Source organism: Vigna angularis, chromosome 1, assembly GCF_016808095.1.
Source record: "Vigna angularis cultivar LongXiaoDou No.4 chromosome 1, ASM1680809v1, whole genome shotgun sequence".
Taxonomy (NCBI): domain Eukaryota; kingdom Viridiplantae; phylum Streptophyta; class Magnoliopsida; order Fabales; family Fabaceae; genus Vigna; species Vigna angularis.
Genome location: NC_068970.1, coordinates 59,263,395 through 59,281,983, shown reverse-complemented (window position 1 = coordinate 59,281,983; position 18,589 = coordinate 59,263,395). Strand labels below are relative to the sequence as shown.

The window sequence follows — 18,589 nt, the reverse complement described above, 5'->3', positions numbered from 1 at the left end:
GTACAAGACAACATACAAATTAAATTTAATAAGCTTCCCTTACTTGGATAGTAGTGTTCGTCTAACATTATAACTTGGACTTGCCCAACTATGGCTTTCTACCCTCCACGATCTTTCTTACGTTCTTCAACTAAGTCTAACCAAAAGAAAAACTCAGAGAACTCAGTTTATACCCTTGCATGCGACTGAATCTTAGTTTGCATGTAATACAGAAATAAGCGTCCAGAGTCGAGCGACTTACCGGTTACAGAACTTGGATCTGTTCGGTTCAGATTGAAGCTCACGGCGCAGGGAACGTTCCTACGGTTCTGAAATTTGATCGGAGGAAAAAGGTGGTGAGTTACAGTAGAGAGAAGGAGGAAGCTTTCTAGAGAGAAGGTGAAGAAAATGAAGAGTTGAGTTCTAGGGAAGAAGAAGAGTGCGTGCAGGGTAGTGGAAGAGTTTTTCAGAAATTTGTTTTGCTCAACCCACGTCTGAACGGACGGGCGTCTCACCCTCCGACACCTGCACACCCACTTCTGACTTCGGAGGCTTCTTTCGTGACAAGTGGCACTCATGCATGCAGTGCTTAGTGGGTTTTTAATTTCCCTGAGCAGTGATGTGGCGTGTATTAATGGTGATGCGACAAGGATTTGCAGTACTGGTTTTCTAGGGTTTCACAGAAACGAAATCAGTAATTAATTAAATAGTAAGTAACATCATAAACTCAATTCTTTCTATAAAAGTTAATTTTTCAAATATACTATTTATTACTTAAAAATTAAAAAATAATTATAACATTATTTTGTTGACTACACAACTTAATTAATATATCATTTTATATATTATATAATTTATTCAATAAATTTATTACAATTATTATAATATTTAATAAATTTATAAAATTATAACAAATATAATATTTATTTCTAATTTTAGAACAATTTTTTTGTTGTCTTTTATTATTTTAATTTTAAAACAATAAACTTTACAAATATCATTAAATCCAAATTAAATATATTTATTAAATCTTAAAATATTTATTATTCTTAATAAAAAAATATCTTACATCAACAAGTTATCACAAACAAGATATTCCAATAAATTTAATTCCATAAATATGATATACTATATAATTAAACTAATAAGCACGTTAAAATTATAAATACACCGAAGTTATTAATTTAAATCAAATATATAATTTTTTTAACTCTTATCTATGAAATAATTAAATATTTTTTAATTAAATTTAACAATTTATTTAAATGATTATAAAAATTGTAAAAAGTAAAATTTTCAAAACTTGGTGGGAACATAATAATACCTCTCCCCTCTCACTCCTTACTCAAGTCTTCCCTCTCACTCCTTACTCAAGTCTTCCCTCTCACTCTTTACATTTCAATCAGCCACTTTTCTCATCACAAGTTACCATTAATTCAGATAATTATAACGTCTCTGCATTAATAGCATTATTAAACACAAAAACAATCAGATTAATAATACCAAAAGTGGCCATTCCTTCATCCCTCGAACCAACAAAGAAACCCGTGAACCGCTTCCAATTTCAGGGTCACGAGATAAAAAACACAGCCATCAGATTCATACCACTGCCATCTTTCTAAACAAAAACAAAATCTAAATTATCAAATATCAATTACCACATACACCTATAAATATGTTCAACGATCACCCGTTCTCCCAACATTCCACAATGGATTATCTCTTCCTCTTCTCTCTCTTCCTGCTCCTAACCCTCTCCGCCGCGCACCGAAAAACCCCACCTGTCGCCGCCGTCAAATCTGTCACGCCGGAGATCCAACAAGCCTGCGCCGCCACGCGCTTCCCGCAGCAATGCGAAACCTCTCTCTCCCAATACCCCAAACTCCCGCCCAACCCGACCTCTCTCCAGTTAATCCAGTCCGCCATCGCCATCTACTCTGAAAACCTCGCCACCGCGCAGTCCATGGTGAAGTCCCTCCTCGACGATGCTTCCGGCAGCCGCAACCTCACCGTGGCCGCCTCCACCTGCTTGGAAGTGTTGGACAACTCGAAGCACCGCTCTTCCCTCGCCAGCGACGCTCTGCCACTCGGCAAAATCAAGGACGCGCGCGCGTGGCTGGGCGCGGCGCTCGCATACCAGTACGACTGCTGGAACAGCCTCAAATATGCCAACGTGTCCGCGGCCGTCGGCAAAGCGATGGCGTTCATCGACTCCCTCGAATCTTTCTCCAGCAACGCCCTCAGCATGGCCTTCTCCCTCGACGCCTTCGGAAACGACACAGCTTCGTGGAAACCTCCAGCCACCGAGCGCAACGGCTTCTGGGGCAGCCTCGCCTCCGGCGACTCCGGCGCCGTGGGAGGTGTTCCGCCCAATTTGAAACCCGACGTTACGGTCTGTAAAGACGGAGCTGGCGGCTGTTATAAGACCATACAAGAGGCCGTTAACGCTGCGCCAGATAACGGCGACGGGAAGAAGTGGTTTGTCATACTCATAAAAGAAGGAGTTTACAAGGAGACCGTCAGGGTTCCGTTGGCGAAGAGGAATGTGGTGTTCTTGGGTGACGGCATTGGCAAAACGGTTATAACCGGTGACGCTAACGTGGGGCAACCAGCCATGACAACTTACAACTCTGCCACCGTCGGTACGTTTCTATCATATATTTATGGGTAAATTGGTCATTTTCTTCCCTCACCAGCTCTTCCAACTTATTTCTTTTTAAAATAGAAAAATGTTATCAGACACTTTTTAACTACCGTTAAAATGGTTTTATCAAAAAGTTAATTTTTCATTTTAAAAAAGATGAACAGTAATGAGAAGAATGCAGTGTCAAAATAACATTTTTCTCTTAAAATATGTAAAAAAAATATAATTTAGTAAGTTAACTTGCTTAACGTTACTTTGGTACTTAAAATATTAAAATGTATAAATATTATAACTTAAGAAAATAGTTTCATAAACTTAGCTCACTTTTTACATATTGAAATTAAATATTGGATAAGAATATTTTTTTATTCTTTCATAATTAAATTGACATTATTTATACTTTGAGGGATTAAAATGATTGTTTAACTTAATTTTTTAGAATTAATTACATTAATACGTTTTAAAATTGTGTACTTATGTTTATACTTGTTATTTATTTGATTTTTATGATCGTACGAACAACGTAAAGTAATAGTTTTAAAACTTAAAAATAGGGACACTGAAGTGCTTTTAAAATTAAGAGGAGTTTTGTATATAATTTTGAAAAATTAATTGGAAAGGAAGAAGAATTTAATTATGTGAAAGATGTGATTAATTAAGTAATCTGAGATAACTATGATGGCAGCGGTTCTTGGGGATGGATTCATGGCAAAGGATCTGACGATTGAGAACACGGCCGGTCCTGACGCACACCAAGCAGTGGCATTCAGATCAGACAGTGATCTTTCTGTGATTGAGAATTGCGAATTCTTGGGCAACCAAGACACTCTCTATGCTCACTCCCTGCGCCAATTCTACAAGTCATGCCGCATTCAGGGCAACGTCGACTTCATCTTTGGAAACGCTGCTGCAGTTTTCCAAGACTGTCTCATCCTGGTTCGTCCCAGGCAAGTGCGTCCAGAGAAGGGCGAGAACAATGCTATCACTGCACATGGCAGAACAGACCCAGCACAACCCACAGGCTTTGTTTTCCAGAACTGTCTCATTAATGGCACTGAGGAGTACATGGCTTTGTATCACAACAACCCTAAGGTGCACAAGAACTATTTGGGCAGGCCTTGGAAGGAGTATTCCAGAACGGTTTTCGTTAATTCAGAGTTGGAGGTGATTGTGACAACCCAGGGTTGGATGCCATGGAGTGGTGATTTTGCCCTCAAGACTCTTTACTATGGGGAATTTGGGAACAAGGGACCTGGTTCTGATCTGTCTCAGAGGGTATCATGGAGTAGTGAGATCCCTGAAGACCACGTCCTAGCCTACTCAATACAGAACTTCATTCAAGGAAATGATTGGATTCCATCATCGTCCTCGTAACTAATGGACATCACAGCAAATGCAGGACTTTTTGTACATCACCCATTATCAATCGATACAGTATCAATAATAGCTTTCCAGTTAGGAAGAAATTTTAAATCAATTTGAGTGCTACTGGAAAACTGCAGGTGGCAATAGATGTGATCTCAGTCTCTTTACTGGGTTGACCCCTGTACGGATGATTTAACGTGTTTGGTTATCAGTTAAAATCAATCATATATATATTCAAAATCTTCCTTCATCGATTTCATGCTTTAGAAAATGGGAATTTGCTTTTGCCTGAATCGTTACACACGGGACTTCCAACCACGATACTCTGTTCCACGTTTACATGTTCCCCTATGAGTTGGAAGTACCAGAATCCTTCATCGACAGTTTTACTATACATAAGAAAAATGTTCTTCGTTGAAAGAATCTACTATAAGAAACTGTATTTCGGAATTATTGTAAAAGTAGTAATTTATTTATTTATTTTAATATTTAAACAAAGAATAAAAAATACACAAGTGGGTGTTTAGACAGCTTGCCCTGTTCACGTATATTTGCACTTTCGTCCGAAGAAAAAGCAACGTGGGGTGAACATCAGTATATGGGCATCACGATCTTCTAACAAAACCAGTATAACTGTTACATGGACGGAACTCCATGATAGAAATGGCATGAAATAAAGAGAAACATATTATTGTATATAATTAAAGCAAATATTTGGGGGTGAGAAGGAAGTTAGAAATGGTGATGTTTATTGAAAAAAAGTAAATGAGTGTAGTACACGTGGCAGACGTAGGGCTGTAGTGTGATGAGGTTTGGCAAAGGGGTGATTTAGTTGCTTATGCGTCCCATTCCCATTAATAAAGTATCCATCTATGTTCACATAGAGTTGCACGTGAATGACAAAGGAATGTGGTAGGAGCACTCCATAATTTCATAAACAAACTCATTCATTGGTCATTTTCACATCATTTAACTTTTAACCACCCACGCAACTATGGCCAGTTACTTCCCCCACTCTCTTTACTACCCCAGATTATTGAATGCTATATATAGTATTCAATGAAAAATAAAATTAACGGATGGATGAATCAAATTAAATTCTTATTAAACCAATCACATTATATCAAAATTTTAATTTATTTTATAATATATGAAAATGGATCAATGATTTTTTTTATCTAATCTATTATAATCCAAAATGGCTAAACAGTATGTAACTATTTAGACAAATATAAATGAGTAGAAGGGAAAGTTAACTATTTGCCAACAAATAATAATTAACTTGAACATCCAGCGTGACCGACATACTATACGAGAATAGATTAGACACACAATAATAAGATTTTTATATAACACTAATTTTATATTTTTACTAGGTTAATAGGTTGTTAAACTCTTATCATATATTTTATTATTTAAAAGTACTGTGATATTTTAACTATTTTTTTTATAATAATTAACTATTTTATTAATTCGTATATTTAAAATATATCGATGACTTAGTTCTGTATTTAAAATATATCGATTACTTAAGTTTAAAAAATTGTTAAAAGACATTTTCCTGTCTAGAACAACCAATCTGTTTGACCTTAGCATTGTCGGAGGAGGAACTGACAGTGTTGGCAGTAGTCACGTGTTGCGGAAAGGTCTTGAAAATTATTCCAAATAAATTTTAATGCTTCACAGATCACGTGAGAGTTTGTTCACCATTATTTTCATCCACACCATTTCTTTTCCAAAAGGTATAGTTCTTGGAAGTTTTTGAGGCAATATATTTTGATAAATTTGTCTCATTACTTTAGCCAATATATTAAAAAAATTGAAATATTGGGCATAGTGGTTAGGCAGTGTGATAATCCTTAGCAACTCTTTGAAAGTGGCGCCACCCATTGAAATCGTGGTTTGTCCACTAACTGCACTACCTATTAAAATGGTGTTATTCCTGACATATGAATATAATAATGAGTGGAGTTTGTTGGTTCCATGTGTAGTTAAAACATTGTGGCTCATAATCAAAAGACGGCTAGTACTAATTAACGACCTATTGAAGTAGTTTGTGAGAGAGTGGTTCTAATCCAACAATATAGTTGAATAATAGGTATGTTGGTTCAACCATTATCCCAACCATTGTGTGTTGAATTTAAACCTCAAGCAGAATTCAACTTCTTATATCCCCTCTCTTTTCAATTTAATCTTCTCCATTTTTCTTTCTTAGGACTACCGTCACAAAGAAAGTCGTCAATAATTTTTTGACTTTAAAACATTAAGTTGAAGCGATTTGATATCTACAGGGAAAAAGTATCTAAAAATAAAGTTATGTGGGGAGTAACTATTTCTGCTTTTTTGTGTTGTGAGTTTCTTTCCTTTTGAAATTATGAATTTGGAGTTAAAAATGTTTTTAGTTTCTTAATTATTAAATATTTTTGTTTTTTTTTTTGTTTTTTAAATTTTAGTACACTTTGATATTTTTTTTAAAAAAATTATAATTTTTCGTTTTCTAAAATTAATGGCATTAAAAATCAGCTGCCTAACGATCATGTGTCATCTATTTTTTTTCCTGATTTTTTGCAGTTTTTCTCCGTCCTTCACTAACGTCGTCTCCTTCCTTGCCTCTTCGTCCCCGTCCACCCCCGCCGCAACCTCGTCGACCAGAGCCACTGCAAACCTCCATCCCCATCCCTGCCAGTCTTCCACATCGATTCCCTCCGGCTACTCCCTCTTCAAACGCCCCCTCCCCGAATACCTCAAGTACGGCATCATCAACCTCTTAACAACCACAATGATTAGTGTATTGTAATTAAAATTTATTTCATACATGTATCGACATGGTAAAATAAAGTGAAGAAGAATTTACCAAACCCTAATTGATCCTTGTAAGAAGAAAATGGTTCCAGAACATCCTTAGGCGGTGCAATATCCTTCACAAGTTCTTGATATGCTTTCCGCTCCGCTAAAATTCTTCACTCTTCACACCAATGTTAAACATAAAATTGAATCGATCAACAAATTTTGGAGCCACCAAAACAAGAGGTAATCATAATTGAAGGGAATTAGAAATTGGGAAATTGAAACAAAGAGTAGGAATAGAAACTTAACCTTCTCTGGGCTTAGGGCTGGAGAAGATGAAACGAGTGCCCAAAAAAACTCAGGTTTGGTACATGGATCAGAGGCCATCCACGCAGCACGAAGTGGGGCATATGGGACTTCTGATTGGAGGAGCAGGTCGAAGGATGCTTATCGAAGTTCATCGGAAAGACTCGCATCTTTTGACACAACGGAGAGGAAAATCCGAATCAAGGATGTGGTGGATATAACCAAATCGACCCGGTTTGGCCCTTCGGTACCCATTGTTGGATTCTCTGCTACTATTGTTTCCAGCACTCCATTCACCAGGTAAATATTGTCTTCACTACAGACGCATAGTGGGTGCTTTCCTCGTGGAGAGGGTACTTTCTCTTTCTGTTTTATGAAAAAAAGAAAAAAAAAAAGAGAAACTTGCAAGTTTTATGATCTCTCGTTGTATTTGAGGTATTCGGAGAGGGGGCGTTTGAGGGGAGTAGTCGGAGGGAATCAAATTGGAAGGAAAAGCTTGAGAAGATACTGTGGAAATTGGTGCGGGGGACGGGGAAAAAGATGCAAGGAAGGAGACGATGCCAGGAAGCGAGAAAAGATGGGAAAAGTCAGAAAAAAATAATGATGTGGCACACGATTATCGTTAGCCAGCTCAGTTGATTTTTAACATTGGTTTTGGAAGATGAAAAATTATAATTTTTTCAAAAAAAAAGAATTAAAATATATCAAAGTTTGAAAGATGAACAAAAAACAAAATTGTTTAATAGTTTAGAAACTAAAAACACATTTAACCCATGAATAAGTGATACATAAAATTGTAAATCTTTATGATAGTTTTTTAAAGGACAAAATCTATTTGATTCAGTGGAGTGAGATGGTTCGTTTTTAAGTGGAAAACTTATATATTGACGAGGACAAGTAGGGATTCTTAATGAGTTAAAAATTTTGGTCTAAACTAATTAAGTATCGGGTTAAAGAGTTATTTTTTATTCCATTTAAAAAATTTAAATTATTTTAATAAATACAAATAGTTTTTGCAAATTTAAATCATAAAAATAAATTTACTTTTAATTTTTTTAAGATGTAATTAATTAATGTATAAACTATATATAAATAAAACGTGTATTTTAATAAAATATATTATTTTTTAATTTTCTTAAATTGTAATTATTAATTTTAAAAAAGAGTCCACTCAAAAGTTTGAATTGATTAAACTAAATTGATTGGATTATAGGTTAAACGAATTAGACAGATTGATCTCCTTTAATTTAGGTTATTTTTTCAATTTGGTCAAACGCATTATTTAAATCGGTTCTATTTTACTAACTCTAAGTGCATGACAACAAAAATGTAACAGTTATTTATAATTTGACAACAAAAATGTACTTTAAGTATTTTTTTTTCATAATATATTTATCTCTTTTATAACTTTACTATAAAGGTCATACTATTTTTTCAAATGAAATATTTTATTATATTTTTAATTGTTTTCTCGTAAGTTATTGTTTTCATTTTGAAAGTTTTAAATGATTTATCAGCGCTTTTTCTTATTGGTCTGGTTATAATTGATTTATCAGTTAAAGATTATTTATTATTTTCTTAATGTATAACATTGATAGCTTAAATATACATATTAAGAAAAACCTTTTTTTTTTCTCCCGTCACTATTATTCCTATTATTTTTTATTTTCTCATTTTGTCGTGGAGGTCTACCAAAATTTACTCTTACAGCATTAGTCCAATGACAAAATATTCTTCATCTTCTTCTTTTTTCTAAAATCCAAAACGACAAAAAATTTCTTTAATATTCACTGATATTGTTATAAAAGATAATTTATAATTAATGTCACTTATTTCAGTTTAGTTTTATTGCAAAATTAATGAACGTTCTTCATATGAAAATGATATTAACATTTGTAATATTGGATGTTTTTGTAATATATATAGAGAGAGGAATGACTTACACTTAATCTATGTTTTTTATTTAAATTTAAATTATTAATTAACAATAATTGTAATATTTACAAATCGATATGTCTTAAAGAATAGTAAAAAAATATAACAGTGAGATACAAATGAATTAATATTACTTTCAAATAAATTAATATTTTACAATCTTATTTTTTTCTGATAAAATATTAATTTATTTGATTGTAGGGTGGGAGTGGTAAAGAATATAAATGTGAATGTATCAATACTGTTTGTTATAATACATGATAACACTGTAGAGCAGACTGAGTACACACCAAAAAAAAGAGTAGAATGGAGCATATTCATTAAAAACTGAAGCAGAAAATTTTCTCCCTTGATGCCATTTTTCTGCACCAAGAAATTTATTAACACTGACAAGGAAGGTAGAAAGTTAAATTAATGTGACAGATGAGAAAGGGATTGTGGCAATGGCAGGCGGCGTTGGAGTATAATAAGACTCATCATCAGTCCAATTGGTTTCACCCCAATGCTTCAACATGTTTTTCCATGAACACAACTTATCTATGCATTTCTTCAACCTCTTATCTTTAACTTCGATTCGCCAATGCCCATCTGAGTAGTTCGAAATTTCAGCTTGCCTACGATCCCATTCCAACTTGGCCTTCTGCTTTGACTTCAGCATGCAAAACTGTTGCAAAAGCTTAGGCATTGCATCATGCACCTTCCACCACCTTTCATGAGCAACATCACTTGCAAACTCATGAAAGATATCATCATTCCAGTTACAATCGTAGTCCCGAAAGCACAACCACGGCTTCATTCCTAGATAGTGAAGGACATACAAAACTGGAGGCTCAGCACCAAATAACAAAGTCTTCATTTTCTTCTTCTCTTCCTCATCTCCAACCCAAAAATGCTTCAAAAAGTTCATGCGTCTTGGTATCCTGTGCCACCATGTAAATATTTCATTTAAGTATCCCTGGTCCCCTCCGTTGTAGGACTCAAACTCATCAATATGATCCATGAGGAGCTTGAATGTGCAATTTGATGGCTCAACCACCATGACACCTGAGTTAAAAACTGTGGCATCATTTCCTGTTGCAGTGATTTCTAGCATTCCAAATAGGAAATCTATATTTCTTAGAATGATCAAATCTGCATCGATGAATATTATCTTGTCGTAATCTGTAAGCTGCCACAAACGGAACTTGCTGTAGTTCCATTCGTTGTAAGCATCTTTTTCAGCCTTTGGGTTTCTGATCCTTTGTATTGTCCTAATTTTCCACCCTGCTGCTTCTAAACCACTTCTGTGGTACTCACCCAATGTCTCATCAACAAGTATAACCAGGTCTCGAGTTGATCCAGACATCCGAATGCTTTGTGCAGCAGCAATAGCTCCACATACATAAACGTGAGCTGAATGGAGAATGGTTACGTACGCTTCTGTTCGAGCACTTCCCGCGTATATCAGCTCTGCTCGCAGTTAATTCAATTTTATCCAAATCATATACTCGATAAAAGAAATATAACGAAGAGACAGCATGACGATGTTCTATTGCTCATGATTATGGATGAGAAACATAACAAGTCTGTTTCAAGTAGAAAGAGCTATTTTTCTTGGTTGTGCAAGTACATACTGAGTTTCAAGTTTCAACAAATTTGCTTCCACAGAAAATTTCATCATTTCAAGTACATATTGTGAAATGGAAAATTGGTCCCGAAGTAACTGTTACTTAAAAACAAGTCATTTATTTCTCATAAAATTATTGGTTAATGGATACAATTTCCGACATTATATGCTTCTGATGTTATCATGCTATGTCTGAGTGTTCAAATATATAGCATTGCTGCGTATGAGTGTGTTAGAAAAGCAGAACTAACCTTTGCCCCTCAAAGGAAGTGAAAGTTCACATGATCCTACTGGGAGGAGGAGTTTTTGTCTCAAAACAGTCAAGTTTGGTCTGTACAACCATAGATTCCCTTCATGTCTCACGAGTTCTTTGCAGGTAAACAAATTGGGTATTGGGAAGAATTTGGTAATAAAAAGCACATAAACGGGATAATTGCTTTTGAAAGAGGTTGCAAGCCTAGCTGCTGCTAGTTGCAAGTGCAACCGAGCAACATCTCTAGACCAATTCCCTCCATTGGCATGAGGAAGCTTGAGAGCTATGAGATTGAGCCTTATGCCAGGAGATCTAACACTTGGAAGGGAAGGACAAATCGGAACTTGGGTCCCTTCTTCCTCCTCAATCCATTCTGGGTATAGGGATTCCCATGTCACATTTTCTGCAGCATACTCTAAGTCCAGAACAACATGTGTAACATTAGGAATAAGCTGTTCCCAATGGTCTAATTCAGTCTTATTGAAGTTTAAAAGCCCAACTCCTTGAAATTCATTTTTCCCCGTCAGTTTCTCTGTAATTTGTAACATATCATCCCAGTTAATGTCTACATCCGATGTATACCGAGGATCTGATCCACCCCATATCCACCTGTTCACAAAATTTGACAGAATCAGTTCATCATGTTGGTAACTCGATGCTTGCTTTATATATGAGAACATACTTAAACGTAGCACATGCATACCCTGAGCGAACGCTTGGTAAATGGTTGCTGTTTGTAGAATACAGAAGCATTACATAAGTAATGCAGATGGTTATGAATAGGAGAAAAGTTTTCAAGAAAGAAAAGTTGCATCTTGAGTTTCTGTCTCTGATGGATAACTGGATAGGCTTCTCATTCTTAACATCTTTGGCATTACCTTTTGTAAATCTTCGTCTGTATAAATCTACACTGTACCACGTTGTTATTCAACATCAAAATAATACATATAACCAAAAGAAAATATATTTTATACAATTTTAAATATGGAAGCCCATTCCTTTCACACCCCTTTTTTCTTTTTTCTCTTCAAAACTCTTTCTCTTTTATTCTTTTGAATATGTATTAGAGGGCTGTTGCTTCCTACACCCTATCAAATTTCTCATGGCACCTATCATTCCGGATATCATTTTCCGGAACACATTAAAATAAATCTGGAAATTTTTTTCCGTAAGACAATCACCTCTTTTCTATTTCGGAAAAAAATATTTCAGAAACTTTTGATGGGATAGAGCAAGAAATTTGATAGGATAGTTGCTTCCTGCATTCTATTTAATGGAGGAAACACGCTGTTAAGAGCTTAATAACAATGATAAAGTTGAGAACGTAATGCTGAAAGTGTAACCAGAAGGCACTCACATGGATGCTGGAAAACGGTGTCTACCTTCAAGAGCACGTGGGGAAGTAGCCATTGTTCTATCTTTTCACTTTTCAGCTACAGAGGCATGCAATGCAACGAATCCTCAGAGAATTCGCTGTGCAGAGAAATGAAGGTTATTATATTATAAAAATGAGAGAGATAGAGATATCTAGAAAAAATAGGCTAATTTAGAGGCTTGTGGAGAACAAAGATAAAGAGATGGAATGGACACATTATGACATAGTTGGGAAGTTTGAGTCAATGTAGACATTTCTCATTTCTTTCGGTTTCATTTTACTTTTTGAACAGTCACCAACTTTGCTTTATCTTCAATATATGTTTCTAATTCCTAGTTTTTCTTCTATTTTTAGACCTGCTTACATTCTGATCTGCTTATGTAATTATTCAATTATAGATTGATTAACACTTCACAAGTCACTGTAGTAATTACTACAAGAGGAGATCATGTGTAACACATTATGCAGTACACTTCAAATCTGCACTTTTAGTCGTTTAGGAAGTCAATTAACAATCAATTAGAAGCAAAGTATCTGGCTTCGTTTTAAGATCTTTTAACCTAATCACTAAACTTCTCATAAATTTTCAAACTGGTCAAATGAGTACTACTTTCTGCATTTTAGGTGCCAACCGTGATCAGCAGACTTGTGTTTTCATAGCCATTTATTTAAAGTTTTGAGAATAAAACGAAATTAAGTGAAGCTTAATGATACAAGTGTTTTATTTGGATGGTCCCAATCCATGCAAGCATGTTTCACGTCAAATAGGTTATATTCAGAAGTATTCCTTGAAACGAGGAATGAAATGCTATGTTCTTATATATATTTGGCCCCTAATGTAGGTTTTACTGCATAGGAGTCGTTTCTTTTCCTAATCCTCCTCTCTTCATTACAATTTTCACTTTATGTTGAACTAAAGTACACTAGCATTTGAAGGAATTAGTGGCAGACAGCATCAAACACCTAAATTATCTTCCAAAGATAGGTCCAATTTTAATTTATCAATTTTACTATTTTGTTGTGTTTTCAGTATTATCTTATAAAAAATCAAACCTTCCTTGAAAATGATGGTATTTGTTCAGATGTCCTTTTATACTATTTCACTAACCAAATCTCAGGTCCAGTCACTATCAACAAAAAATGTGAAAAATACAGTAACAAGGTTAATAAAAGGAATCATAAACTTTTCTTTTCTACCTTAGATTTTTGCGAAAGATCAAAAAACAGGACGAAGAAATTACCATGTATGTTTGTATGTACAACGTCCCAAGGGCAATGCAATATTATAAGTTGTTATGCTAAGGCCTTTATATATATATTCAAACTGTAGAAAATTAATCTTTTAAAACCCAGAGGCCAATAGTAATATTGAACACGATTCATCAATGTTTCAATACTTCATTTTAAATTAACTTGCTTAAAACAATTATAAAAGTTGACGTTTGGCGCAAACTCGGAGATTTTATTATTGCATAACATGCCCTTACTATTTGATAGACATGGAATGGTGTTCGTATGCCAAGAATTCATGAAAAACAAGATTCCAAGAGGGAAAGAATATATATGAAGGCGCAAGATTACGTCGTAAGACATGCACAGCCATGCATGTAATTATTATAATCGAAGTTTTTTCTTTACCTCTTCTCTCTTGTTAGTTCTTTTTTTTTTATCCTTTCCATTTTTTGTATATGGGTTACCCTTATATCTTTTTTATATAAAGTGTAATTATCTTACTGATAAAAAGGTAAAGATCAAAGATCTTGCACAACATCTTAGTTTGAATTTCCATTGGGAGAGGTATACTTGACTTGGAAGAACATTGTCTTAAAAGAAGGATATTTATGTATATAAGTTAATGCACGAACTATATTTCAGCTACAAGAGAAAGAAAGTGAAAATATTGAGAAGTTTAATTGAAAAAAGCAAGAAAGATGAATTTAATTGTGTAGAATGTATTTTGTAATTTGTCAATTCAAAATAAATTCTTACATGTGATTCGAAGGAGAGGAACATGCTTGTTTTATAGCTTGGCCACCAAACGTGGGTTCAGTTTGTTTCAATTGTTTCTGAAACACGTATTGATTCATTTGGTTTGGCGTTCTTATCATTATGTCCAACACTATTATGGTGCAGACAGTAATTGGTTGGGGCGAAAGCGAAAAATCGAAGTTTTTACATGCAACTTTTTCCATTAAAGAAGCAAATGAAAAACTTCAATTTCAACAATCACTCTCAAGCATATGGGAAAATGTGTTAGGACAATGTTCTTGATCTTCAAATGTTCTTCATCTTCCAATGTTCTTCATCAGAACAGATCAAAATCTCTACACAAAGTGTTCTAGAATATAAGTGCATCAAACTAATATTGTCCTGTTATGCTAAAGTGTTAACAAACGGGATACAAACAAAAGAAAATGTAATGAAAAGATACATACAACCTACAACACATAAAACAAGGTGTTGTTTTGTCATTCGTATTGTTCTCCCCTTCTTTCAAGCATTTTATTTCGAAATGCTCTCATTATGAGTAGCTATATGCTAGAATCCCACTTGGGCGATATTAATGTGGGATTCCACTTCTCAATATTGTCAAATAACACATTATAGTCCTCATCTCCCATTATCAATATTTCCTTTATTAAATCTTAAAGAATTATCACCAAATTTCTTCTTCATTAATTTCTCTTAATATTATTAAATTAGTCTCTCTCTCAATATTTCCTTTATTAAATCTTAAAGAATTATCACCAAATTTCTCTTATTGTTGAAAATTTGAAAGTGTGAGTGTTTTATAAGAATGAAAACTTATAAACGTATTGTTTTAATATTTTTGGTGAGGAGATTAATTAATATTTTACCGGTGTTGTATTTCTCTTATAAATCCTTGCTTTCAAGATTCATCACTTACAATCACACTCTTTATTTTTTCTTTGAGGTCATATTTGTCATTCCTCTTCATATCTCTTACAACTCTTCCTTTTGTCTTTCTCTTTTAGCTTGTCCTATTTGTCGCTTTTTATATTATTTCCCTTTTACTTCTCTAGCATATGTGTTGTGTCTTTCATAATTGTATTGTGTCTTACCAATTTCTTTGTTTTGTTTCATTATCATCTCTTATTTCATATTGTCATTCCTCCCTTATCTATTACTCTTCAATTCTCTTTTTCTATATCACTATGTTTTGGTATTTTGAAAAACATCTTCATGTTTCCTATTATAATTTGATCTAGTTTCTTCTTCATGTCTCCCTCGTCTAAAATTCCTTTTAATATAAGAAATATTAATGTATGATCATTTATGTTTCATCTCATAGACACAAACATCTCATATCTTTTCTCAATTTTTCTCTAAACAGGGGTGGGTGATAAAACATTCAAATCTTCAAATCCAATTTGTAATTCTCTAAATCAATATTACTTTAAGGTTATTTTAATCCATTCATCTCAAATTAAAATACATATTTTTGAATTTTAACTCCAAATAATTTAATTATATTTATGAAAACTTTATATTTTAAAAATCCAAAATCAATGTAAGTATTGATCAACTAGTTCAAGTTATTAAAGTTAGCCCATATAGGAAAACTCAATTATGTTAGGTTCAATCTTTGTAAGATTGAGCTTAGTTAGTCTCAAGTCAAGCAAAGTTGACTCAAGTCAAGACTTGGACAAGTCAAACTAGGTCATGTCAAAGTCAAAGTTTCTCAATTGACTTTCATTTTGTTAACAACACTAATAGTGTGTCCTAGATAGCTATAAATCCTCACTCCATCTTTCATGGTCAACAGTTCGAACTCCCGTCGTAGTGCCTGGAGTTGAGCCTGTTTAACCCATGTTGAGCCTTGGTATTTCTGCTGCATGGACCTCCATAATGCCTAGATGTGCTTTTGTCCAGAATTGTTTTAAGAATGTCTCTATCAATAGCCTGAAACAAATAGTTCTTCACTTTCATATCCTTTGGATTTGCCTCAGCAACATTCCTCCTTTGTGCTTCAGTTGGCAAGGTTCCAAGCATTGGAACCTCATCTTCTACTACACTAGTGTAAAATAGGCTTTTTATAGCTATTGTTTATACCTATTCAAATTTATCAGGTATAAAAAATGATGTAATGGCAATATCGTAAATAAGATAAATTCTTTTACACCGATTATATTGAAAATTGGTATAAAAAATACTTCTACACCGGTTAGAATAAAAATAGGTATAAAAGTTCATTTTTTATACCGACTACAACTTTAAACCGGTATGGAATATTTAATATTCTGCCCGCGTTTTCCCTCTTCACTTCCTCTCCCCGCGTCTTCACTTTCACGCTGCACTTCTTCTCCTTTGCTTCTAAATCGCCAAATCAATCGTGAAAACCCTCATCCTACTGGACTGCGACTTCTCTCTTTTGCTATATTTGGGAGATTAGGGTTCCGCGACTCATCTAGAAGCGATTGATGCTAAAATTGTGGCCATTCTCGATGAGGCTCGAACATCATACGCCACCCACAACCGAAAGCTCATGTCACTCCTCCGAGCCAAATCCTCTTCTTCGGTCTTCTTTTTCGCCTTCTCCAGAACCCTAACTCCTCTCATTGATTTCCAGAGGCGCCTTGCATCTGTTGAACGCGTTGTCTCCTTCGTCTATGCCCTTGCTGCCTCCGCCTCCGACGAGTTCCTCGATTGCTTCCTCAAGTTCCTCCTAGCTGCCGCTTACGACATCCAACAAAACAGCCAGATTCCGAGCGTGCCAGATCTTCTTCGAGGTAACTGATTCTCACAATTTCCAAGCACTATTTAATTGAGTTTTCTGAACATTACTGAATTTTATATATACCAGTCACTGAAGGGATAGTTTTATGAAGTCTGATACTAAGGTGAAAAATGCTTACAATTTCAAGATTTATGATTGCACGGAAGATTGTTAAAATTAGAGCTAATATCTCGGATTTGTTGAATTTTAGATAATATTGCGGCTTCTAGATGACGCAGAAGTGAGCAATGAGATATGAGATTAGGTGATTGAGTGGATGATGGTGAGGGTACGAGACAAGATCCCTGTGGTGCGTAGTTTTCCCCTCATGTCATTAGCTAATGAGTGTGCCAAATGCCATGGACTAAAAATTGGGAAGGCAGTTGATGATGATGATGATGATGATGTGGGGAACTACTCTGTGCTTGCAATGGTGTTTCCTGCTAGTAAGGTTTGTCCTGTTACTATTTTTTTTTCATAAAATTGTTTCTTATGAGTTATATTTATAGGAGACCCTCTTTTATATCTAAGTGTCTGTATGTATTTATATTTATAATAACTATGCGGCATCTATCCTTACCAAACTTCTATATTTTTTTACATTTACATAGGTTTCGAAGGATGGAGTACGCCTGTCTTCAAACCTTTATTATACTATGGGATGTCCTCCTATGGGCTCAAGTGTGTTTGTTTGTGCATTACAGAAACAGCTCTTGCCTACTCCTGCCAGTGGGAGCAATCAACAACATTATATGGAAAATAGTTGTCTACCTATTAATAATTGCAAGGAATTGTATCTTCAGTTGGTTCCTTCTAACAGTGGGCTACCGTTGAAGTTTAATAATTTTCCCTCATTGGACGTGTCTAAGGTGAAATCTCATGTCCAATTTGAGAATGACATTGTTGCTTCTCCTGCAACATCTTCTTCACACCTTCTTCTGTATCAAAGTTTCCTAATGCTAGTGGTTTGTCTTCTCCACAATTTGAGGATTCAGCATCTAGTGTGCCAAATCAGAAGAGTCAATCACTGATTTCATCTGATGTCAACTTAGCAGTAAGTGATGAAAGTTCTAAGCAGTCACTTGAGACATGGGCAACTTCATGGTTATATTCTTGATATTTACTTTTAGGGAATCTTGTCAGTATTCCAATGTTTTCAGAGTGTTTTTTCCAAGTGATATGAGCTAAGAAGCTGCCAGTTGCCAAATCTGGTCATTATCCACCAAATGGGGTGGTGAAATCAATAGCTCCAAAATCTAACTCCAAAGAGTTTTCATCATTTGCCCTGCACATTCAAGAGTTTTCTGGTAAGCCTAAAGAAAATATGTAAGTATTTCTACCAAAACTCATGTATTAATGTGATTGTATTTGTATGGTCTGTTGGCTTACTCACTGGATGACTGGATTATTATTATGTGACATGCTCATATGTTAGTTGTGAATTTTCGGCAGAATTCTTCAATGTATGAGGAGTTTGAGTGAACAACTTTATTAAGCACTTAGGTAGCTCTTATCACATTAGAGATTATCTCAAATTTGACTGTAAAAACAATTAAAGAAGCAAGTTAGAGATAACTTGTGTTGATAAACTTCGCCAAAAA

General features: G+C 34.7%; 3 protein-coding genes across 3 annotated transcripts; 2 read left to right on the top strand and 1 right to left on the bottom strand.

The window, feature by feature from the left end:
• Positions 1 to 1,555: 1,555 nt before the first annotated feature.
• On the top strand, positions 1,556 to 4,240 carry LOC108331678 (probable pectinesterase/pectinesterase inhibitor 51). Its single transcript, XM_017566549.2, has 2 exons — positions 1,556 to 2,621; positions 3,309 to 4,240. The coding sequence occupies exons 1-2, from the start codon at positions 1,655 to 1,657 to the stop codon at positions 3,995 to 3,997; spliced, it is 1,656 nt and encodes a 551-aa protein (XP_017422038.2). The 5' UTR covers positions 1,556 to 1,654; the 3' UTR covers positions 3,998 to 4,240.
• Positions 4,241 to 9,314: 5,074 nt separating this feature from the next.
• LOC108325550 (UDP-glucuronate:xylan alpha-glucuronosyltransferase 1) lies at positions 9,315 to 12,379 on the bottom strand. Its single transcript, XM_017558641.2, has 4 exons — positions 12,233 to 12,379; positions 11,579 to 11,785; positions 10,874 to 11,484; positions 9,315 to 10,465 (listed from the first exon to the last, which is right to left on the bottom strand). Exons 1-4 carry the CDS (start codon positions 12,283 to 12,285, stop codon positions 9,423 to 9,425), a joined length of 1,914 nt encoding a protein of 637 aa, XP_017414130.1. The 5' UTR covers positions 12,286 to 12,379; the 3' UTR covers positions 9,315 to 9,422.
• A 4,378-nt stretch (positions 12,380 to 16,757) lies between these two features.
• On the top strand, positions 16,758 to 18,311 carry LOC128195421 (uncharacterized). Its single transcript, XM_052872870.1, has 3 exons — positions 16,758 to 17,001; positions 17,327 to 17,439; positions 17,600 to 18,311. Exons 1-3 carry the CDS (start codon positions 16,758 to 16,760, stop codon positions 18,017 to 18,019), a joined length of 777 nt encoding a protein of 258 aa, XP_052728830.1. The 3' UTR covers positions 18,020 to 18,311.
• The last annotated feature ends 278 nt before the right edge of the window (positions 18,312 to 18,589 follow it).